General features: G+C 54.8%; 3 protein-coding genes and 1 long non-coding RNA gene across 4 annotated transcripts; 3 read left to right on the top strand and 1 right to left on the bottom strand.

Moving 5' to 3' along the window:
- The first annotated feature begins 382 nt into the window (after positions 1 to 382).
- Positions 383 to 7,539, top strand: CD79B (CD79b molecule). Its single transcript, XM_054224708.1, has 6 exons — positions 383 to 546; positions 2,554 to 2,595; positions 3,722 to 4,030; positions 4,544 to 4,662; positions 4,940 to 4,981; positions 5,328 to 7,539. Exons 1-6 carry the CDS (start codon positions 480 to 482, stop codon positions 5,424 to 5,426), a joined length of 678 nt encoding a protein of 225 aa, XP_054080683.1. The 5' UTR covers positions 383 to 479; the 3' UTR covers positions 5,427 to 7,539.
- Positions 7,540 to 8,267: 728 nt separating this feature from the next.
- Positions 8,268 to 14,177, bottom strand: LOC128919254 (uncharacterized). Its single transcript, XR_008469869.1, has 3 exons — positions 14,044 to 14,177; positions 10,798 to 11,068; positions 8,268 to 8,406 (listed from the first exon to the last, which is right to left on the bottom strand). It is a non-coding gene; the product is annotated as an uncharacterized LOC128919254 (long non-coding RNA).
- LOC128919253 (somatotropin) lies at positions 10,906 to 14,094 on the top strand. Its single transcript, XM_054224462.1, has 4 exons — positions 10,906 to 11,091; positions 11,820 to 11,936; positions 12,312 to 12,473; positions 13,894 to 14,094. The coding sequence occupies exons 1-4, from the start codon at positions 11,008 to 11,010 to the stop codon at positions 14,092 to 14,094; spliced, it is 564 nt and encodes a 187-aa protein (XP_054080437.1). The 5' UTR covers positions 10,906 to 11,007.
- Positions 14,178 to 14,403: 226 nt separating the features above from the next.
- On the top strand, positions 14,404 to 22,710 carry RDM1 (RAD52 motif containing 1). Its single transcript, XM_054224406.1, has 7 exons — positions 14,404 to 14,519; positions 16,123 to 16,302; positions 17,465 to 17,587; positions 18,064 to 18,226; positions 19,364 to 19,462; positions 20,488 to 20,576; positions 22,012 to 22,710. Exons 1-7 carry the CDS (start codon positions 14,433 to 14,435, stop codon positions 22,111 to 22,113), a joined length of 843 nt encoding a protein of 280 aa, XP_054080381.1. The 5' UTR covers positions 14,404 to 14,432; the 3' UTR covers positions 22,114 to 22,710.
- The last annotated feature ends 1,090 nt before the right edge of the window (positions 22,711 to 23,800 follow it).

Below are 23,800 nucleotides of genomic sequence, written 5' to 3'. Positions count from 1 at the left end.
CGATCTGCCCGCGCTGCTGTGCAGCTGGGGTACAACCCCGGGGGCGACCCCCATCCTCTCCCCCCCCGCCCAGGGATGTGACAGTGCCACCGGTCACATCTCGTTTCCCGGGCACATCCCCTGTGCTCGGCCCGGGTTTGGCGGGCGGGCTCGTCTCCGGCTCTGGTGTAGACCCACACCAGTCGTGGTCACCTCCATCAAAGGCGGCCACCACGACGAGCAGAGCCTGGGGACACGAGGCTTGGACGGGGCCCAGGGCGCAGGCACCGGCCGCCCCAGCGTCTGCGCCGCATTCAAAACCGGCCCCGAGGGGAAAGTCCCCATCGAGGAGGATTTACATGAGCAGGAAAGGGGCCGTCTCACGTAGCAGCAGCTTTGCCATTTTTAGGTTCGGAGACCAAGCCGGTGGGAGAGGCCACTGTGTTCTTCAGACGGGAGGGCCAGTGAACTGGATGCTTCCCCGCCGTTTGGGGTGAAAGATGGCTGATTTTTGCACGAGGCTCTGGGTGCTCCAGGCCAACCTCTGGCTGATGGCCCTCGTCACAGGTAGGCATCAAACGCGGGCTTTGCACCTCGGAGCAAGGAAACGTGTAGCCAGGAGATGCGCCCCGGCTCAGTGCAATGAGGGGCTTCGCCCAGGGCTGGCTTTCAATGAGCTGGTTTTAAGCTCTGCAATCGTTGCTCTCCGTCGCTCGGAGCTGGGATGGACTCGCGGGGGCCCGGGGATCAACATCTGCCTTGGGTTTTGGGTTTTGCTTCCCACTGGGGCGCGGGGATGGGACACGACTGTCTTGACCCCCACCACAGGAGCTTTCTGGGGCGGCTGAGGGTGTGCCGAGCCTGCCCAGCTGCGGTTGCAGGTGTCAGGAAAGAAGGGGTTGGGTCTTTTTTTACCATTTATTGTTCTCGGAGGCCTAAGAACGGGGCCGGCACATCGCTGAGGCCACGGCCAAGCCACGTCCCTTTGCTTTGTGGGGTTCAGTGCGCGGGAGCAGAGGAGGAATGGGAGGAAAAATGGGTTTGGGGGTGATTTGGAGGCCCTGTGTGAACACCCCGGTGCTGCTCCCCTTTGCATCCCTGTGGAGAAGCAGCAGCTAAAGCCGGGACCCAGCTCCTGTCCCCTTCCAACTCCTCTTGCTCAGTGCAGGGACACCCACAAAATCCTGCGGCAGGAGGAAATGCCTTGGATTCTCTCGGATGGAGAAAGTTGTGCCCTCAGGGGAACGGGCATTTCAAGGGTTTTGTTGGGTGGCCACCCAAGTCCAGCACGGATTGGGCAATTAAAGGGTTTCTGTTGGGTGGCCACCAACATGGATTCGAGGTCACAAGGTTTCGTCCTGGCTCTCCTGGGTGGCTTCGAGGGAGGACAGGGGAAGCTCAGCCCACCCGTGGTTGCGATGGAAATCCTGGCTTTGAGGGGCGTGAGGGCTCTCAGGGTGAGGAACCAGCCTGGCCTTCGTTTAGAAACACCAACAAAACACGGAGAGCAAAGCCCCGTGTCCCGTCTGGCCGGCAGGACCGCAGGTGACAGGGAGACATATCCAACGCACAGCCCGGACAAGGCGCATCTCCCTGTCTCAAAAAAAATAACAAAATGAGGATGGAAGGGGGAGTTTGCCTGAGGAGATGTAGGTGCTGGAGCTGAAGAGGGCAGCACGGACCTGGAAGAGGCTCTGGGGAAGGGAGGGGACCCCATGGCGAAGGTCTGGGTGGCAAGGCAGCAGAACTCAGGCTGGGGAATTGAACCTTCTTTCTTCTTCTTCTTCTTCTTCTTCTGTTTGGAGGGGAGGCAGGGGGGAGTTTTGCAGCTGCCCCAACGTGCTGGGAGGTGGTGCAGCCCCCACCTCCGTGCCAGCTTCCCCGCGGTGGGGTTTGGCGAATATCGATCGAGCGGATGGAGCCGGGCACTGAAGCGATGCGATAAACAGGTCTGGTGCTTCCTGCCCAGCTGCAGCAAGAGGAACCGAGGCACAGGAGCACCGGAGCTGTGGGCAGGGGCGCCCATGGGTGCTGGGGGGTCCCTGTCTTGCCCCCTTTCCTGCACTGGATTGTAGGTCGCATGGCTCCATCCAGCTTTTGTCCCAGGGGGGCTGCATGGTCCCAAGGTCTGAGATCCTGCCCTGGCCATCACGGTGCCCTGAGCCCAGGGAAGCCCCGGCAGGGAAAGTGTTTCTGGTTGATTCAGAAAACAGAGAGTGTAAATAAAGAGATGCGAGTCTGTCTGAAAGGCCGCCAGCCTGGGGCAGCTGTAATAGCACAGGCAGGTTTCGCCGGGCCGTCAACCAGAGAGCAGCTTAGAGAAAATTCAGGAGATGGGACAGAAATGGAAGGGTGTGAATCCAAATCTCCACTGCTCTGTGTCCTCTGAGCAGGGCCGTGGTTGATGCTCCCCAGCACTCCATCCCGCATGGAGTGGGCACGAAAGACCCATGGGATGTGACATCCCACGTGGGACGTGCCATCCCATGTGGGACAACCTACACGGGTTTGTCCTACACAGGCTTGTCCTACATGAGCTCCTGGCCACTGTCTGAGGGCCCTTCTGTCTTGCAGGTGGGACGTCAGCACACAAGAACAGCACCATCAGCAGCACAGGTAACCTCCCAGACCCATCGGGCTCTTCCCTACCTGTGTCCTCAGGGTCCCTCCCGTCCCCGCTGGCTATGCCACGAAGGTGCTGCTCCCCTGCGGAGCTGGAGATGTCCCATCACCCACCGCCCTTCCCCGTCACAGAGGCGATTCCCAGGCTGTCACCTCCTCCGCGGCATTTCCCCAGCCCTGCACCTCGCTCTCCCTTCGCTGAGGGAGAACCCATTTTGTCTTTCCAAAGACCACACGCGTTTTTCGCTCTGCGTTTGCAGAGCACCGTGCCTGAACAAGCCCATGCCTTGGAACCGGGCACTTGTGCCATTCCCACCCGCGGGGTGTTAGGCATCAACTCTGCAACCCGAACGAGCCCTCAAACTCGCCAGCTCTGGGGCCAAAACACGGGCAAAAATACGAAATGCGGCAAAATTTTAAAAATATGGAAGCATGAAAGAAGCCAGCTGGGGAGATGGGGCTGTCCTAGCAAAGGCTCTGTGGTGTGTGTCAACGCAGGGTGTTATTTTGGAGCTGGGACCAATGAGATGTACAAAGAGAGGGGTGGGAGCAGCAAAAAAGTACTCAAATGAAGCCATTCCCACAACACAGTAAATCAGAGTTTCCGTTAAACGCGCATTTTCACCAAAAGTCTCTGATTTCTGTCCCCGGACGATGATGACTGACCAAAACAAAGCTGAATCCCAGAATCCCAGAGTGGCCGGGGTGGGAAGGGCCCTTGGAGATCATCCCCTCCAACCCCCGGCCAGAGCAGGGTCACCCAGAGCAGGTGGCACAGGAACGCGGCCAGGCGGGGTTGGAATGTCTCCAGAGACGGAGACTCCCCCACCTCTCTGGGCAGCCTGTGCCAGGGCTCTGCCACCCTCACAGCAAAGAAGTTCCTCCTCCTGTTGAGATGGAACTTCCCAGGGGCAAGTTTGTGCCCGTTACCCCTTGTCCTGTCCCCGGGCACCACTGAAAAGAGCCTGGCCCCATGCTCAAAAGCAGTATAATCCATGAAAACGGAAAGCTCTTGATTTGGGAGATGCTGGGGGGGGGAAGTCTCATGAAGTGGCTTTTTCTCTGAGGCTCCCCGGGTGCCGGGTCCTTGCTGGCCGTGACCACCCTTGTGCCCTGGCAGGCGGCGGGTGCCCCGTGGTGCAGCAGCACCCGCGGTACGTGGCAGCCAAGAAGAACATGCCCGTCCACTTCATCTGCTCCTCCAAGGACCCTGACAGCATGCAGTGGTACAAAATGGTGGAGAACAGTAACGACATGCACGAGCTGCCCGACTCCCCCCGCTACAACATCAAGAGGGAAGGCAAAGTCATCAACTTCACCATCTTCAGGATCACCTACGAGGACAACGGCATCTACGTGTGTGACAGCAAGAACCTCAGGGCGGAGAAGAAGCGACCGCACAGGTGCGGGACGGAGCTCAGAGTGATGGGTGAGTGGGAGATCCCCCTCCTCCACGCGCCCCAGGAGATGCTCTTTCTTCTTCTCTCACCTTTTCCCCCGCCATGCGAATCCCATATCACGCTCCTGTACACCCACCCCACGCTGGTGGGACCCCTTCAGATACAACTGTAGAAGCACCACAGAGGTTTCTTTGCCCATTGCCAGCCACCAAGCAGCAGGATACCCCCCCTGTTTTCCCTGGCACATCCATCCCACAGAAACACATCCCATGGACTGCATTCCCATAACAAATCAGAGTTTTCCTGGTTCTGGCTAGTGGTGGCTCCTGGCCAAGGTATCTCATCCCAGAGCTGGTCCCTGATGACAACCCCGGGGGCAGTTTGCATTGCTCTGGTCTCTCCCGAGGGGGAGGGCATGTCACCCTGGCCCCCCCCATCCGCTCTGCTGACACGAACCTGTGGCCAGGCTGAGCTCGTCCCCGTTCCGTGGGAGCTTGGCACAGAGGTGGGACTTAGGGCTCTCCCTGTGCTCCTGCTCCCAGGTCACAGCAACATCCAGCAGATCCAGAGCAGGAACACCCTGAAAGACGCCATCATCATCATCCAGTCCATCCTGCTGGTCGTCTTCATCAGCGTCCCCATGCTCCTCTTCCTAGATAAAGTAAGTGACAGCATCTCCAGCCCATCATCAGATGTATCTCCAGGCACCAGCCTGGGATGTCCCCAGGGGCAGGACGCTGCTAGGGATGGCTATGGGCAGGCACTGGGCTTGGGGCTGTTGCATACAGGAAATAAGCATCTAAAATGGGGTGGGGGGGACTGCCTGGATTTGCATTTGGAAGCCGCTGGACCTGGCCTGGGGGGACGAGGCTGGGACAGGGGACAGAGGATCCCAGTGGGTGCTGGTGACACCCAACCTGTGACTCTGCTCTCCACAGGGTGAAGGCAAGGAAAGCCCAGAGGAGGACCACACCTACGAGGTAACGCTGCGTTAATTAGAGAAATGCCTCTGTAATATCAACCTGAGCCTTGAAATGGCTGGTTGTGCCCTTCTTGGGTGTCTCCTGGGCACCACCAGCCCTTGCAGGGCATCCTCCTCCCAAGTGCTTCTTGCACATCAGCCATAAAGAGCTGCTTGGAAGACCAAGCCAAGCTCTGAGCACATCCAGCCACCTATCTCCACCTTCTCCCCTCTCAGAGGCCGCCCCGATCTCCAGGGGAATAGCCTAGAGATGGGTCTCTGCTTGAGGCTCCCAAGGGGGGGACACGCTGTGGCCAAGGCCATGGTCCCCTTCCCGTGTCTCAACCTCCTTCTTCTTGGCACAGGGCCTGGAGGTGGAGCAGATGGCCACCTACGAGGACATCACTCCTTTCCGGGACGTGAAGGCCAAGTGGACGGTTGGGGAGCACCCGGGTGAAGAGTGAGGGGTCCTGCGCCCACCGCCTGGCCGGCACCGGTGGCATGGCTCCCTGCCAGCACCTTGCCGGTGCCTGCGGGGAGGGGCCCCCGGTTCCTGCCCTGGACCACGGCTCTGATGGGTGCCCGGATCCCAGGCTGCAAACCGTCTCCAGCAGCCTTGCGCGGAACTTGGGTCCTGCTGCCCACCAAAGGCTGCCCTGTCGCTCTCACCGCCCCGCTGATGAACCCCTAAAGCCTATGTAGAAATTAGGAGCTACCTGCAGTCCCCCTGGTAGCGAACTGTCCCCAAACCCCGGGCAGCCCCACACCATGGCGCTGAGCTCCTGCATGGTTAATGCAATGGAAGTACCACGGTGGGTGGCGGGTCTCCTCCAGCCCCACCATCCCTGGGAAGGAGAGGACCGGACATGATCCCTCTCCGTCCTGCAAGGACCCTCCTGGGCTGTGAGACCCCGCTGCAGCCCTGGCAGAGGAGCCGAGGTGAGCAGTACCATGTGGGTTTTACAAGAAGCGGATTTTGGGCCACTGTTTAGCTCTTCAGCCACGGACATGTCCAGCAGGCCAAGCTGGCAGTCGTCTAAAATGGAGGATCCTCCAAAAGAACCTCTTTCTCCCCAAAGACTACAGGAAAAGCTGGGCAGACAGCTGTCACCCAGAGGGTCTTGCGCAAGTCTTGTTCCTCTCCAGGCAAGAGCTGGCCCATATCACAAGGACGTCCCCTTGGTGAGGGCCATGTCCGATCTCAGAACCTACGGGAAGGATGTAAATTGTGGGACTCAAATGTCCATCTGCTTTTTCAAGCCCTAATAAAGATAACGGGTAAATTCACATCCTGCTCCGTCCTGCCGTGCCTGGTCGGGGGGTGTCCCATAACCCTGGTGCCAGGGTTGGTAGGATGGATGCTCTGGGAATAAGAAGCAGCTTTTCATAGGTCTAACTTAGGTAGAAACCACATTTCACCTCCTCAGGGCTCCGAGAGTAGGCAGGGATGGAAAACCGAGAGCAGCCGCGGGGTTTTCCTGGAAGCTCTCGCTGAGCACGCACGGGGGGACCTTTGTGGTCCCAAGACGTCAGCTGGGGATGAGGGACAAAGACCATCACCAGGAACCGAAGCCCAGGGCCAGAAATTCTGCTCCCAGCTACATCTGGTCTTGCAAGAGAAGCTAAAAAACATCTGGAGAGGAACAGAGCGGCGCTAATTGGTTTTGTTAATAAAAAACTATCTTGGCACGGAAGCAGCTGTGTGGGTGATGGGGCTCGGGGCCGGCTGGGCATCCAACAGCAGGGCTCGGGGGGGTCCGGAGAGACACGGTGGGTTTGGCTGGACGAGGCAGGACAAAGGGATGATGAGGACCGTGGGGCTGAAAATCTGTCCCCCCTCGGAGAGCCCATGGCCCCCGCGTCCCTGTGGTTCGTGACATTTCGGGCCCCGCGGAGAAGACGGGACCGCTCCGCATCCCAGCCGGCAGAAAAGGGAGGGTAAAATCCTGAGCAAACAGGGCTTTTCAGCAGGGAACAGGATGGTTCTTGTTTAGTAGTAAACCACCTTCGTGGAAAACTGGAATTCAATCTAAATAGCACAAAACCAGCATTTTAAGCTTGATTTTTACTAGTTAAATAAAACCACCCCAAATTAGTTGCACGCACATGCATATAAATGTTACTTACACATGTTTTACTTATAAAACGGATTAATTAAAGAAAGGAACATTCACAGCGAGAGAAGTGAACCGGCTGTTCCCGGTTTCCATGTTTGCCAAGGTTTTAGGACTAGCAGAGCTCATCCCTCCATCCCTCGTTTTCAGTTACGAAATGGAAGAGGAAGGCGAATTCTCCGGCCTTCCCAGTTCCCAACCGCTTTCTCAGCTCTGCGTAAACAACTCGCTCAGCCGCCTTAACCGAACCGTATGAAAATTAAGGAGAATCTGCTGTTTGCACCTGGAGAGGAAGCCACCGATGTCAAAAAGCAGTTTCGGCGACCCCAGTTCCGCTCTGCCGCTTGGCTACACTCTTAGCCCAGGGCTTTGGCTTCCTTTAACACGCCAGAAGCAAATAAACATTTCTGTAGCGTTAGCGGTTTCTTTTAAATGCTTAGACTAGTTTCTAGGGAGCCCAGAGATAGGGTTTGTTGTCATTTTATACTGAGATGGGTTTGTATTTAAAACGCATTTCACGTAAATAAATATATTTCAGTATCTACGGTGTTTTGCCCTGATTTGTATCCCTAGATGAGCAGGACGCTCGTGCGGACAGGCTGGGTTGCAGTCCTGGACCTCTCCAGCCTCCTCTTTAGAAACGGGTTCAGTGAAACCGGGCAGTTCCAGTAAATAAAACCCACCAATCCAACCCGAAAAGGAATATTTACCCGCCGAGTAGCGAGCTAGCGGAGGCAGTCAACCGTCACTTAAAAGCTCTGTCAACCACGTCGTCGCCCACCGAAGTGCAGCGCCGGGGCTGTGGGCCAGCAGCTGGCTGCTGGGTCAGGAGTCACTGGTCACAGCTCGCCCATGGGTCAGGGAAGGTCTTCTCCACACAACCACAGCAAGGCTGGGGGGCAGGAGGGGCCAGGAAAGTTGCTTCACTTGTTGAGATGCTGCTGGTGATGCTCAGGGTAAGGCGGGTGGACACGGGACCACCCTGAAGAAAACTGAGGGGTTTGGGTTTTTTGGTTGTTTGTTTTTTTTTTTTTTTTTTTGTCTTTTTAAAAAGAAAATTAACTGGGAAATTACACAGTCTCACGCTGCTTGCCAAGACGCCACTTTGGGCCGCAAAGGCAGGCATTCGAAAGCTAGAAAAACGCCAAGCTGATCTTTGAGAGCGGCTTACGCGACGGTAATTCTGCCAGTGGCGTGTGCGTGCCCAGCCCAGCACTTCGCAGTCACGCGCTGCCTTCGCCGCGGCGCTTCTGCCTCGGAGATGACGGGGGACAAACCAAGCCTCAGGGCCATCGCACAGCCTGGATCATCCCGGCATCCCCGTGCCTGGCTGCGACATAAAATAAAATACGTTGATTGAGCACCGTGCTTTTACTAACAGAGCTCCAGAGGCAGCAGGGCAGCAAGCGACGGGCAGGACTCGGGTACAAGGTGGTCGAGCAGCATCATCACCAGGCAGCAGAGCCTGTGCTGGGCTGGGGGTGTCTGGCGCTCTGCTCATTTCTGACAAATATTGACATATTTAAACATGATCCGGAGCAGAAAAACACACCCAGATGTTGCCGGCTATTGGGTGACGGGATACCTGATAGCTGCAGGACCCACTGTTCCCTCTTCTCTAGGGACTGACATTTACTCTGCGACGCCACCACATTTCCAGCAAGCAAACACCCAGGGGCTTCTCGGAACAGACCGCGCTCCCCCCGGCATGTTTATTAACCAGCTCTCGCACCCTCTGCTCCAGCCGCCCCGCTGACGATGCTGCCTCTCAGAAACCGGAGCCACACCACGGGGACACGGCAAACCCAGGGCCCGGGGCAGCCAAATCACCAGCCCTGGCCAGGGAGCAGTCCCTGAGCCCCGGACAAAGGGCTAAAACAGGGTGGTTTGGAGCAATCGGTGCCTTATGGGGGGTAAAAGTCCTTTAAGCCCCCCCAGAAATCTCCTATCCCTGTCTTGTTTTGCTCAAAAGCAGGGATAGGCGTGCTGCGACTTCTCCTCTTCCCCACCTCCTCTTCGTCATCTCAAATACCTCCTTCCCACACCAGCCCTCTGCTTCATCCAGAGAACATTTCACATTTGTAGCTCAGGCAAGAGCAGGAAGACGCTGATAACCAGATCTTCCCATGGTCTTGTCCATCTGAGGACGTGAGAAACCTCCCAGAGCGCTGGCATCTGGGATTTGCGGTGGGCAGGCTGGTACCCGAACAGGCAGCCGGGTGTGACAGCTCTTCGTCACACCGACGCCAAACCAGCTCGCCGAAACTATTGGCTGAACTTTGGAAATGTTGGTGGCGTGAAAGAAATGACTTGTCACCTGACAACATCCGCCCAGCTCTGCCACTGCTAACAATAAAGGGGGAAAACATCCCACTTGCTTCGAGTCAGAAGTCTCCCAAACTGGTCAGTCTGCCCTGTTAACTGGGTGGCCAAGGATGTAGAGCCAGGCAGGGAAATCAGGTGGATTTTCGACCCTCTGTGGCAAATTCCACCATGTAAAAGCACCGATCTGATTTGGGATGGGTCTTCCAACGACCATAAAGCCCCTCTTTGCAATAAACAGCAGAACATGGCGAAATTATTCAGCGCCGATTTCATCCCCAGGCAAACAACCTCCCCAACCTTTACATCTATGTATAAACGACTACGATTGGGTAGCACCATTGCGAACACTTGTGCATTTATGCACGGAGAAGATATAGAGATGTTGTTGTGATCACGAACACATACATACATTTTAAACAGACCCCCTGCTATATAAGGGGTGGCTCGACAGTTACCTTCACCAGCCTAGACGAAAAGGAGGAAACATTCGCTCTCAAGCAACACCTGAGCAACGCAGCGCGCAGAAATGGCTCCAGGTACTTTTCTTTATTTCAGTTTTAAAGGATTGCCAGCGCTGCTGCCCGCGTAGGGTGGTGATGGGGTGGGACTGCGGTGGGCGGCACACACTCAGCGCCAGCCCTAAATTAAAATGTGGCAACTTCTAAATCAATGGAAAAGAACACCTTTCCGTACAGCGGGACTTAACTTAGGTAGTCGTTAGCCTGAACTGGGCAAGGAGAGGGTGGAGAACACGAAGAATAAGGTCAAGCCACAGTTATAACAGTTATTATTAACATCAATGTTGGCAGGGATATTAAAACTCATATTCCAAGCTGAAGACGGGGATCAGGATGATGTCTAATGCATACATCCAAGCCCTACAGGCTCCAGGGCATTCCTTCACTGAAAGGTATTTATTTGTCTGAGATTAACTTTGTGGTCTCTGTAAGCACAGATGGACACTTGTGTGAGTTAGATGTCAGGGGCGGAAAACCTTTAGGCTTGACAAAGATCACCAAATTCTACAGGAACGTCCCAGAAAGAAAAAGAAGCTGGTCAGAGCACAGGTAATGTCACCAGTGAAGGCAGACAGGCGGTTTCACCTCAGCAGCATGGAGTAAACCAAGGCTGACGTGAGCTACTCCCAGACCCTCACCTGGTGCTCACCATCCCCTGCTTGCTCACACAGTGTGCTCTCCTCATGAGGGCAAGGCCTACGGAAACACACGAGCGTGTTAGGGAAAAACATAGGGACACACTCTAGTTTCCATGGAGGAGCAATGACTCTTCAGCCAGGAAGACACCGCTGGTAACGCTGAGAGCAGTACGAGCCTCGAGGGCAGGTCCAGTGACAGGGGATGAGGTTCCATTTGATTTTGGGGAGGGTTAAACTCACCCGAGGAGCCAAACAAGACGGTCAGGAAGGTGAGCTCTCAGCCAGCACGGAGAGAAGAGGCTGGGAATTCATTCTCCTCAGCACGGCCACTAAAGGACTGCCACCGCCTTTCCTCTCCGCTTTGCTGCAGGGTCGTGGTTTTCTCCTCTCTTCATTGCTGCGATCGCTCTGGGACTGCAGTGGCCACAGGAAGCTGCCACCTTCCCGGCCATGCCCCTTTCCAACCTGTTTGCCAACGCCGTGCTGAGGGCTCAGCACCTTCACCTCCTGGCTGCCGAGACATACAAAGAGTTCGTAAGTGTTGCATCCTCTGGGCATCACCTCCACATTAGTTTGATGGTTTCAGGACCGTGCCACAGCTTCCCACCCAGTGTAACTTCCTAGAAACAGAGACTTGTCAACGATTAGTGTCGCCTTCGACAGTTCTTGATGAGGCAAAATGGTTTTAATAGGATAGGACAGGCGATGTCCCATCAGCTTGGGCCCTGTCTCCTCTTCTCAGCTCTCCGCATCCCGCTCTGATCCTGCACAGTCCCCTCCTCAGGGCCATTGCTGCCCGTGTCCAGACCCACCGCAGGGGGTCAGCTGTCTCAAAGAGAAACCTGGCTCTGAAAGCACTGGGAGACGGCACAGATATTTTGCAAGGCTTTCCTGTGACCGTCACCCACAGCCCTGGCTGATCCCAAGTGCTTAAAACTACCCAGTCTCTGCTGTTGCCAGGAGCTGGCATGAGCTGTCACTTTGGCAAGAACTGTCCTTGAGGGTCACCTACTTCTGGTCCCAGGGTGTTTTGCATTCAATTTAGCACTTTGGCTTAGCGAAAAGAAGACCTTTAGGTCCAGAAGCTACTGTGCCAACACACAAACTCCTGTTCCCACCTGCCAGCCCCGTACAGAGGCACCTCATGTCTCGTATTTACTTCTTGCAAAGAGTAACCGTTCAGGACAGCTCGGGGAAAGTGTCTGTGGTCTTCTCCCAGTACGTGGGCAACAGATCTCAGCGTATTTGGGATGTCTCCACAGGAACGCACCTATATTCCAGAGGACCAGAGACACGCCAACAAAAATTCTCAGGCAGCATTTTGTTACTCAGAAACCATCCCTGCTCCCACGGGGAAGGACGATGCCCAGCAGAAATCGGTAAGTTCGCTCCCCTGGGCAAGCACAGACCTGTTTGAAGAGCCCAGCCGTGCTTCATTACAGGGACAGAGGCTTTCCCGAGGTATCATTCCTCCCCTCCCTTTTTTACTATTTGAACCCTGCATGAACAAAGAACGACTCTTCTGGGTTAAGACTATAAATCATATTCCCACCCCAAGGAGGAGAAAAACTATTGTCTCCACGGGACATATGGCTGGGTGCTGCTCTTCAGCTTGCAAACTTCTCTGTATCTGCTGAAGCTGCAGGAGCAGTGGCACATCTCTGGGTCAGCCCAGGCTGTTTCGGAGGGAGCAAGACGTACAGGTAACTGTACCAAATATCTCTTTGACCCTTTCGGTTTTTTTTTAATTTCAGGATATGGAGCTTCTTCGGTTTTCACTGGTTCTCATCCAGTCCTGGCTGACCCCGGTGCAATACCTAAGCAAGGTGTTCACAAACAATCTGGTTTTCGGCACCTCAGACAGAGTATATGAAAAACTAAAGGACCTGGAAGAAGGGATCCAAGCTCTCATGAGGGTAAGTGGAGCATGATTACAGAATAACAGGGATCTCCTAGAGACAGGGCACTCAGCTCCCAGGGTCTTCCATGGGATCCAAAGACCACGGGAAATCTCCCCACCTTCCACTCTGAAGGCCAGTGGCATCCCTTGGACTCTGATTACTTTAAGATAACGAGATCATGACACTCCATTGCACATGTTCCATCACGGGGGAGTATAAAAAAAACACATAATAAATGTGAATAGAAAGCCATAACCACTCAGATAGCAGCACAGACCAGGAAAATCACAACAGTCCGGACCCAAAGTCTTTCCAAACCCAGCACCAAAGAGTATTCAATCAGTTAAATCTGTACAAACAGCAACGGAAGGATGTTTGCTCTATCTCCATGCAAAACATTTTAAAGGGGAGTAAATTTTATGAAGTTTGCAACCTGGCTTTAAGGTCTTCCAACGTTTTATAAAAACAGCGCACACAAGTCCGTGTACAGATGGAAGCCTTTACTCCCATGTTTCTCTCTTACATTAATACAGCACCCAGACAGCTGAGAGCTGGAGAGTGATCTTCTACGAGAGTCGCTCTTAATCTTTGCTTTATTATTTTAAAGAAATTGCTTATTATCTGTCAGGACACCTTTTCAGTTATGCTTCCTCTATAACTAAGTATAAACTTTATAAACTTCTATATAAACTCTGCCAGCATCACCACGTAGCTAGAGCTCTGAGACCTGTGTCTGTGAGAAATGAGTCTGGACAATTATTTACATCTTCTGGCATCTAAATAACTCTGAAAGTCAGGCCCTGAGAGTAAATAGAGATCTTCTGTCCTGCAAGTAGGTATATATGTATCAGTACCATTTCCAGATTTTGCTCTGTGTATGGTATGTGCTTGGGCATTGGGAAGCGGTACACAAACTAGCAAATAATCACATTTCATCCATTTACGACACTGTTTACTTAACCAGAACTGTCTTGTTTACTGTGCCAGCTGGTGAGCAAGGCAAGGCAGGAGGAATGGCAGACGGCCGATCTCCCAGTTCCAGATGCACACACCTTGGGACTGGGTTAGAGCTTTGCTCACGGGGAAAGCGGGAGAAAGAAAAGAGTAAAGTGGGAGAAAATTACCCAGTTGCCCATCTCCTTGGCTAGAGTAGCTATGGACAGACCCTGCAATTTTCGCCTTATTTTAAGACCCCAAAGGACACGCTCCTCCTTCCCTGCAGCCTCGTGGCCAGCTTGCTTCTCGCTGGCAGCAATTTGTGTAGCATCACCCCTGCATAATTACCCTTCCTGTAAATACATACACTCAAAAATATACTTGAACTATGATTAAGGGGGGAAAAAACCACCCCAACCTCCTCTAAAGCTAGACCTGAGTCTCGGCGATGGGCCCCTTGGAGGATGCTCATCCCCAGGATCTCTCCATCCTCTCCCAGGAGCTGGAGGACCGGAGTCCGCGGGGTCCCCAGATCCTCAAACCCACCTACGACAAATTCGACATCCACCTGCGCAACGAGGACGCCCTGCTGAAGAACTACGGCTTGCTCTCCTGCTTCAAGAAGGACCTGCACAAGGTGGAGACCTACCTGAAGGTGATGAAGTGCCGGCGCTACGGCGAGGGAAACTGCACCGTTTGACACCGCGGACGGCTCCCCAACCGCCCCGGCCCCTCGCCGGCCACGGCTGCCCTGCTCCTTGTAAAGAAAATCAGAGAATAAACCTGCAACCCACTGACACGTCTCCGGCTTTTGGAGGGCTGCGGAGACAGGACGCCATGGGGGGCCTGGGAGGGACGAGCCGCAGCCTGGGCAGGGGGGATGTGGGGCTGGGGGGGGTTGGGGCTGGAGGTGGGGATTTGGGGGTCTTTTCCCCCGCACTCGTGGCCGGGGCCCGCAGCCCAGGCCGTGTCTCCCGGCCGAGATGGGGGCGGGCCGGGGGCCGGGCGATGGCGGGGCGGGAAGGCGGCTGCCCCGGCATGGCGGAGGTGGTGGAGTTCCGGGTGCCCGCGGGGAGCCACCAGACGCTGCTGGTCTGGGGGCTGGAGCCGCAGCCGGGGCTGGAGGTGAGGCACGGCCTCGGACCGGGCCGGGGGAGAGGGGGCCTGGCACACCCCCGGGGCTGGGGAGCGGGGCCCGGACCCCCCTCCCCGGGCTACGGAGAGGGGCTCTGGATCCATCCCAGTGAGAGGGAGCAGGGCCCTGGATTCCCCCCCGGGGCCGGGGAGCGGGGCCCGGACCCAGCCGGGGCTGGGGAGCGGGTTCTGGATCCCCCCGGCGTCTGGGGAGCAGGGCCCGGACGCCCCCCGGGGCCGGGAGTGCGACCTGGATCCCCGTGGGGCTGGGGAGCGGGGCCTGCATCCCCCCAGGACCGGGGAGCAGGGCCCTGGATTCATCCCAGTGATAGGAAGCAGGGCCGAGACCCAACCCCCCCGGGGCTGGGGAGTAGGGGCCTGGATCCCCCTCCAGGGCTGGGAGCCCCCTGGGGCCTGGAAGCGGGGCCCTGGATTCCCCCCCGCCAGTGACAGGGAGAGGGGCCTGGATCCACCCCCGGGGCTGGGGATTGGGGGCTGGATCCCCCGTAGTGATAGGGAGCAGGGCCCTGGATCCCTCCCGAGGGTGGGGAGCAGGGCCTGGGAGTCCCCTGGGGCTGGGGAGTGAGGCCTGGATCCCATCCGAGGGTGAGGAGCCGGGCCCTGGATCCCCCCGCCAGTGACAGCCTGGATACCACCCCCTGCCCCGGGGACCAGGAAGCAGGTCCTGGATCCTCTTGGGGCTGGGGGAGCAGGGCCCTAGATCCCCCCTAGTGATAAGCAGTGGGGCCCAGACCCCCTCGGGGCTGGGGAGCGGTGCCTGGACCCCCCAGCTCTGGGGAGCAGGACCCTGGATCCCCCCCGGGGCCAGGGAGCAGGGCCTGAAACCCCCCAGGGCTGGGGAGCGGGGACTGGGACCCCCCACCATCCCTCTCCCCCACTGGAGCTAAGGCCCCTGTCCCTTCCCCCTCACCTGTACTCATGGCTTCACCTTTGTGCTAATAAGATATTTTTAAATCCCTCCCTTTATTTCATTTGTTTGTTTTTAATCATTCTTTAGTTTCCTTCTCTCCCTGAGGCGTGCTGGGCGCCGGGCAACCCCAAGGGGGTGTCGGGCTTCACCCCAGGGTGATTTCTGCCCCTGTGCCACGCAGCCGGTTCTGCACAGCAAAACTACAGAGACACCAGGACGAGTTGGAAGAGCTGGAACAAAACCCCGTTAACTCCGCCCGTAAAATATCGGGCTAATTTTTTCACTGCACACTTCGAGAAAGAGTGCGCTCACGCAAGGCGGGATGGCGGAGAGCAAGAGGCGGTCGGGGACGAGGGTGACAGGGGACAGAAAATCCCACGTCTGCTTTCGCTCTCCTCCCGATGCAAGGGCTGGATGATGAGGGAGACGAGACGTCCTCAGGGGCAGAAATCCAGCCAGGTTGAGTTTATTTTTATGGAGGCATACACATCTTCAGTCTCGCTGCTTACTCCAGGGCTTATTGCTGTTAAACGGTACTAAAAACTTTCCTCGTTTTCTAGGTGATTAGGTCTTGGGAGTAGTCCTCTCTCTGTCGCTGTTGCCCAGCCCCTGGAGCTTCCATAGATACTTCAAAAGACCCTTTTGTCTCTTCTTTTTCCTCAGCGTTCCCTGTTTTCAGCGTTTTCCAAATTTGGGCCCCTCTACTCGGTGCGAGCGCACCGAAACGCTGCCGTGGCAGGGCCGGGGTATTACGCCATCATCAAGTTTTACTCAGCTGGAGATGCCAGGAGAGCCCAGCGCACGTGCAACGGGCAGAGGCTGTTTCAGGAATCTCCCTTGAAGGTAGGCAGAACCGCCCCAGGTGTGGAAGGTGCAGGACCCAGCACCGTGCCCTCCAGCAGCAGGGCAGAATCGCATTCAATATTTGTTGATCTCAGCGATGCTTCCTTTGCAAAAAGTTTACTAACTTGTGGCTGGGTGCTACCGCTGTGGTGACACAGAATCACAGAATGGTTTGGGTGGGAAGGGACCATAAAGATCCTCTCATTCCAACCGCCTGCCCTGGGCAGGGACACCTCCCACCAGCCCAGGTTGCTCCAAGCCCCATCCAACCTGGCCTTGAACCCCTCCAGGGATGGGGCAGCCACAGCTTCTCTGGGCGACCTGGGCCAGGGGCTCACCGCCCTCAGAGGGAAAAATTTCTTCCTTAGATCTCATCTCAATCTCCCCTCTTCCAGCTTCAAACCCTTCCCCCTCATCCCATGGCTCCCCTCCCTGCTCCAGAGTCCCTCCCCAGCTTTCCTGGAGCCCCTTTAGGGACTGGAAGGGGCTCCAAGGTCTCCCCGGAGCCTTCTCTTCCCCAGGCTGAACCCCCCCAGCTCTCTCAGCCTGTCCCCACAGCAGAGGGGCTCCAGCCCTCCCAGCATCTCCGGGGCCTCCTCTGGCCCCGCTCCAACAGCTCCGTGTCCTTCTGCTGTTGGTGCCCCAGAGCTGGAGGCAGCGCTGCAGGGGGGTCTCCCCCGAGGGGAGCAGAGGGGCAGAATCCCCCCCTCGCCCTGCTGCCCACGCTGCTGGGGATGCAGCCCAGGCTGCGGGGGGTTTCTGGGCTGCCAGCGCACGTTGCCGGGGCGTGTTGAGCTTCTCACCCACCAACACCCCCAAGTCCTTCTCCTCGGGGCTGCTCTCCAGCCATTCTCCGGCCAGCCTGGACTTGGGCTTGGGATTGCCCCGACCCATGTGCAGGCCTGGTTGAACTTCATGAGATTTGCACGGGCCCACCATCTGCTGGCTGCCAGGTAGTATTTAAGCAGTAAAATGGCAGCATCCCTCCTCTGGAATAATTTGCAGGGCCCATTCCCGGGAAAAAACATTTAACACAGAAGCACGCATGCGGTCAGGGAAGAGGTTACCTTCGAGTGACTGTCCCAGCGCCATCCATGGTGTGTCTGTAGCGGGAACCCTGCAAGCAAAGCCTGGCTAACCAGAGTTGTTCTTTCCCGGACAGGTTTGCGTTTGCACCAAGCAGAAAGGGTTTCAGCAGCAAGTTCTTGCTCTCAACAGCAACAAGTGCCAGGAGTTGGCCAACCACTACCTTGGCTTTAACGGCTGGTCCAGTCGCATCATCACAGTAAGGGGCCCTTTATATTCATCCATCATCCTTCTCCTCATCCTCTTCTTCGGTAGAGTGGTTGGTGGAATAAGAAGAATTGTCCTCAAATCAGCAAATAATAGACAGCTACGGGAGCTGTGGTTAGGACGCAAGTGAGGGTATTTTGAAAGCCTGGGGGGAGAAGATTGCTATGGGTGAAGGCGCTGCCTGGGCTTCTGTTAATAAAAATGGGGGTGGCTGTGATGAAAGCAGTGCCAGGGCTTGACCGTAGTCTTTGTGTGCTGAAGGTGTCCAAGATGACTGAGATTCGGAGGATGGGGACTATGAAGTATTTCTAAAATAGGGTCAAAAGAGTAAATATCCCTGCGCTGTCTCCACCGTGTGCTTCTGCCTTGGAGTCATGCTGTGCAGAGGTGGTGTGTGGTATCCAGGCGGTGGTCATAAGATCCCCTTCCTCTTTGGTGAAAATTAATGATTTGTGGTCTTCCCAACAGCTGCAGAATGTATCTGGCTTTGATGGTGAGAATGAGGAACTGGGAGAGACGTTACAGAAGCGATCCGTGAAATACCTGTGTGCTGTAGAGGTGACACTGCCCCACCACAGGGTACGCACCAGGGGAGTTGCCCTCGGCGAGGCAGACATAGAAAACAGTGGAGGTACGTTTTGGATGCAGCTGGAAGTCTCTCTTAGCATCTGGCACAGGCACTGGTCAGTCTTGCTTTTGCACAGTTTGTGGCTCTCATAAAGTATCTGAATTTAGCCGGAGGCAAGGATCTGTGCAGGGCCTTGTGAGCTGCTGTGCTACGCAGCAAGGGATCCTGAGCGTGCCTCTTCCCTCCCTGCTTCGCACCAGTATCACTTTCCTAGGATCATAGAATCATAGAATTGCCCAGGTTGGAAGGGACCTTTCAGATCATGGAGTTCCACCATCAACCTAACTCTGACAAGACCCACCACTACCCCGTGTCCCTCAGCACCGCGTCTGCCCGGCTTTTAAATCCCTCCAGGGATGGCGACACCACCACTTCCCTGGGCAGCCTCTTCCAATGCTTGATAAACCTTTCGGTGAAGAATTTCTTCCTAATATCTATCCTAAACCTCCCCTGGCGCAACTTGAGGCCGTTTCCTCTTGTCCCAGCGCCTGTTCCTTGGGAGATGAGACTGACCCCCCCTGGCTACCTCCTCCTTTCAGGGAGCTGTAGAGAGCGAGAAGGTCTCCCCTCAGCCTCCTCTTCTCCAGGCTGAACACCCCCAGCTCCCTCAGCCGCTCCTCACAAGACTCGTGCTCCAGACCCCTCACCAGCTCCGTTGCCCTTCTCCGGACACGCTCCAGCACCTCAATTCTTTTTTCGTGATGAGGGGCCTAAAACCTTACACAGCACTCGAGGTGGGGCCTCACCAGTGCCCAGTACAAGGGGAAAAGTACCCTCTGTTCTCTCCCTCTCGCCTGCAGTGTTGTTCATTCCCCGTTGCAGCCACTTCTGGTGTGAACATGGCTTTGGATTCTTCATACTGTCTTTGTGGCACAGCTCCGGTGCCAGCAGGGCTCTGCACTGCCCGCTGCGCTGGGCAGAGTCCTGACAGAGGGCTGAGGGTCGCGTGCTGCTGGGGGTTGGCAACAAAAACCCCTTTGAGGGTGCTGCCATGCTGCCAGCGGCTCCCAAAACACAAGCAGCTTTCTTATCGGCTCCGTAAGGCTGCGTTTGGTTACGTTTCCTAGCGCAAGGCAACGGGTGTGCTTCGATTGCAGAGTGTCGTCTTGATATCGATAACACGCTGCTTGTTGTGTTCAGATCCTCTCGAGTTTGTCACGGCCTCAAGGAGAGCTCAGAAAGTCGCAGTCGGGAAGGCTTTGTCTTGCGCCTTTCAGAAGATACTCCTCGTAGTCTTAGGTGAGGCCAATTTTTGTATTAAACACGAGGCTGTTTGGGCTAATGATATTATAACTTATGATAATGGATGTGAATTCTTCTCTGAACCTTTCTTGGGATTCATTTGGGCTATGAGGGTCTGGGGCAAAACTAAACTTGTGTTGTGGACTGCAGTGATTTAACAGAGCGGTTCCACCCTATGAGCTATGTGAGTGCAAGGAAAACCCAACGGGAGGTCAGATTTTTTTATGATAAATAAATCATTGAGACTCCAAATTCCAAGATTGCAGCACTACGTGTGCATGCCCAATAGGGATGTGGGGAAGTTCTGGTTCCAGGGGGAGCATGAACTGAATTGCAGCACTCGGCACATTCCTGTCCTGGTTCCGAGCCAGCCAGGGGCCATCAAAGGTCCATGCCCACTGTGGCGTTCCACGTTGCTTCTTTGGGGTTACTACTCCTTTGAGTTTTTAATCACAGCAGCTGACTCGGTGCCTGTCCAGGAACTGTTGGATCTGCTTTCTCTGGGTTCCAGGTCTTGTGGTCTCTGGGCTTTTAGGTGACGCCTCTTTATGTGGTATCTGAGTACTTTAGTTTTTTATGCTTATCAGGACAGATCCCTATGGGATCAGGTCAGTGCCACTATCCTCATTTTAGAGAGAGGGGCCTTTCATCTGCCAGGCTCCTCCCCTGGACTCCTTAAGGTGTTTTTTCCAAAGGTGGCTTTCTGGATTCAGATGTTTTGCAGTCCTTCCTGCCTCCTGGTCCATCATGTACACGGAGACGAGCAATTAACATGCTCCGTCTTCTCGGTAGATTTCTGCTTCCGCAATTTCAGTTTCCACTCCATTTAGTAAGAGCCATTTGGTTTTCCGCAGAGAAGAGAGGCCAGAGAAAGAAGCACATTCCTTCAGACCAACCAGCCGGTTGCTCTGAAAGCCGTTATGAAGCAGGATTGTCCCATTTGGAGTTTAGGGTAGGTTTGTTGGCATTAGACACCGTAGTAATTAACCGTGTTTGTTCTCTGGCTGTTTATTCTGTTTCAGAGAATGGGAAAGTGGCCGTGGAATACAATCCCACCCAAGAGGAGCTCACAGACTCCTTAACAGAAGAGGAACTGAAGGGGCTTGTTCAGGTAAAACCGGTGGATATTTAGCTTTTGCACAGGACCTTTATGTTACATCTAGGGATTGGAGACAGAGCTGTTAACTCTTACAGCCTCTGACACCCTCCTTTTATGCAGCAGCGATTACCTTGACTTAAATCCCAGGAAGCGGTTACATCTTGAAATTGTGCAGCACGCCAAGGTTTTAAAACCCTTACTTTTTTGGGTATCTTTGTGCAGAAATGCATGTATATTGTAGCCAGCACAGGGAAGTGCGCAGTCAGGGGACAAGGACTGTTATGGTGCAAGTTGACAAGTCTGACGCGTGACAGTGTCCAGGACCGCTCTTTGTAGAATCTGTAAGAGTGGAAACCCCCGTAAAGTCACCGTGTGTTAAATCAAATGATTTTTTAATACGTTCTTAAATAAACTCCCTGTCTAGAAATGCATTTCGTAAACTTATCCTTACCCCAGAGGGAGTGATTGTTAAAAGCTTTGGTGAAATAAAAGCTTGGGTGGAATCCCTGCAGGTAATTGTTAGCATGCACTGAACAAAAATACCCAGGTACAACAGTAAAACTTTAATTATCGTGCTCAGCGAGATGACTTCTGCGTGCCAGCTTTTGCTCGCAGCCGGTCCCCGGCAGAAGACTGAAAACGCTGCTGCTTGCCAGGGGAGACGACTGAAAGGGCAGGGTTTTGAAAGCGGGCATCACTCTCACATGATGCATCAGCTCTGTGCTGCGCAGCGTCAGACTCCTCCTGCAGTTTGCATGGAGGAAGCGTCTAACGAACCTTGTGATACTTTATTCCGTTTGATGACGCTGAGTCACCTGGTGTCCACGGGCAGGACTATCTTCCTTTCTTACTGAAGAGCAGCTGTAAAATAGGAGGTATTTTCGTGCGTGAAGTAACTAACGCCCACCAGATTATTTTTTTTTTTTATCAGTTGAGAAGATGACATCTCTGCTGGTTTGTTCTCTCTCTGCATTTTCCTCCGTACAGCCCCCTCCATCTGACTTCTTTGAAACCCGCAGAGAGCCGACCTCATGTGAAATCACCATAAGAGAAGTGAGGAGCGAAGTCAAACAGAAAGCCTCCTGCTTCTCAAACCTCTGTTTTACCCAAAGAGCCATCCCTGCCCTCCCCTCCCTCTCACTTCCCTTCTGATGGTGTGTGGGAGGTTAATTCGGTGCTCTCTCCGCAAGGCACCTTCCAGCCTGATAGGAAGAGGACCAGGCAGGAATTCGGAAGGACTTGTTCGGGAAGAGAGCTGCTGGGTGTCCTGTAGGTTCATTGCCTTGTGATGTCGGTCAGTCTTTCCGAAACAGAAATGTTCCTGAGTTGGTAAATTCCATGGAGGCTGTCTCTTGCATGTGGTAAAAATATATAGTTTCCAGATGCAGAAGGATGAACCGAAAATACATTGGAGAGAAAGAAATTTACTCTTGATTTCTTTTCCCAGGTCAGTGAGTTGTCCGTGGAACAGTTTGACCTGGAAGAAGAAGTTTTGTCTGATGTCAGTTTTGATGATGAGCTCCCTAGCCGGGAGGTGCCGTCTAATTAGCGCAGCTCTGTTTTCACATCGTTTCCAAAAGCTCTGCAGCGTTTGATTCGGAATGAAAGTCTTAACGCTGTGAAATGACATGTGCGTCATATCCACTGTTTTCTTTTTCTCCGGATACGTAACAGCGCAAGAAATGGGCAATAAACCTAGTGTTACTAAAATTAAGCCCAAAAATATATGCTGTTTTTGGAGAGGAAGTGTTTTCCTGTCAACTTATCCAGGTCAGCTATATATAGAAGCCAGCTTAGCTGCACAATTATTATTTAGACAGCATAACAGATGTGCGTGGCACTTATAGAAAAATAAAAGGAACGAGCCTGCCCTTCCAAGAGCCTTCAGTTCAGGTTCGCTCTGATCCGCCGGAGAAAGCCGGAGACGGCAGAAGGAGACGTCTTACCAGCAGGAGTAGCTGTGGTACTTAGAGACACCTGCACAGGCACAGGGAAAATACCGCTCTAAGTGAAATTTCTTTTAAGGAAATCAGCGTTAAGTCTTCTCGTAATGCGTTGAGCCACATGGGTTGAGCCCCAGCTACAAGGAGTTGGGACATTGTCACGATGTAAAGCAAAGGTTCTTTTTAAGAGGTTTTTCATTAAATTAAGTAAGATTTTGTAACTCTGTGTGGTGAATGAATCTCAGAGGCAATGGGAAGGGGCATCAAGTTCCCCGAATCATGAGGGTATGCAGTGGGGGGAAAGCTTATTTGATAACAGAGCCCTGTGCATGTTTTTTGACCCCTGTCTTTGGAAAAAAAAGATGATTGTAAAATGGGAGAGCTCAGGGAAGAGCCACAGGAATGATTTGTGTTCTCTCGTGAAACGGGAGGATTGTGGCCTGTTTAATTTAACTAGAAAGAGCGGGAAGAGGTGATTTGCTCCAGAAGAAGACACTTGATACCAGGGTGAGCTTTTTAACGGAGAAGGTGAAACAAAATCCAGCGTCGGGACGCTGAATTTAGAGAAATCCAAATGGGGAAGCGAGATTCACAGCGTTTCACAAGGGGCGATGCTGGAGGGAGGGCCCAGCCCTCCACGGCGTGCAGTGAATCCTCTACTGGGGCAAGTTCTCAGGTGGAGATTGTAATTTTATTTTAGATTTTATGGTGGAGAGGCCCAAACTGTCAGTCCCAGCTCCGGGCCGTGAGGCCGGCAGCCCCCCTGTTGCCTGGCGACCCCCGTCTGGGCCTGGTCTGCCATGGGCCTGCCTGGGCCCGGCTGCCCGCTCCTGCTGCTGGCGCTGCTGCTGGTGGCGGCCCCCTGCCCCGGGGGACCCTGTCCGCGCCGCTGCCGAGGGTGGCTGCAGGACTGCCGCCATGCCGCCCTGGATGGCCTGCCCCCTGCCACACACCATCGGGCCTTCTCCGTCCTGTGAGTACCGGCGGCCAGACCCCCTCCATCTTGGCAACACCAAGCTGGGTGGGAGTGTTGACCTGCTGGAGGGCAGGATGGCTGCACAGAGGGGTCTGGACAGGCCGGATCGATGGGCCGAGGCCAACGGTGTGAGGGTCAACAAGGCCAAGTGCCGGGTCCTGCACTTGGGTCACACCAACCCCATGAACGCCACAGGCTGGGGCAGAGCGGCTGGAGAGCTGCGGGCGGAAAAGGACCTGGGGGTGTTGGTCGACAGTGGCTAAATATGAGCCCGCAGTGTGCCCAGGTGGCCAAGAAGCCACCAGCATCCCGGCCTG

The sequence above is a fragment of the Rissa tridactyla genome, chromosome 19 (assembly GCF_028500815.1).
Source record: "Rissa tridactyla isolate bRisTri1 chromosome 19, bRisTri1.patW.cur.20221130, whole genome shotgun sequence".
In the NCBI taxonomy this organism is placed as follows: Eukaryota; Metazoa; Chordata; class Aves; order Charadriiformes; family Laridae; genus Rissa; species Rissa tridactyla.
This window is presented reverse-complemented; position numbering and strand designations above follow the sequence as displayed.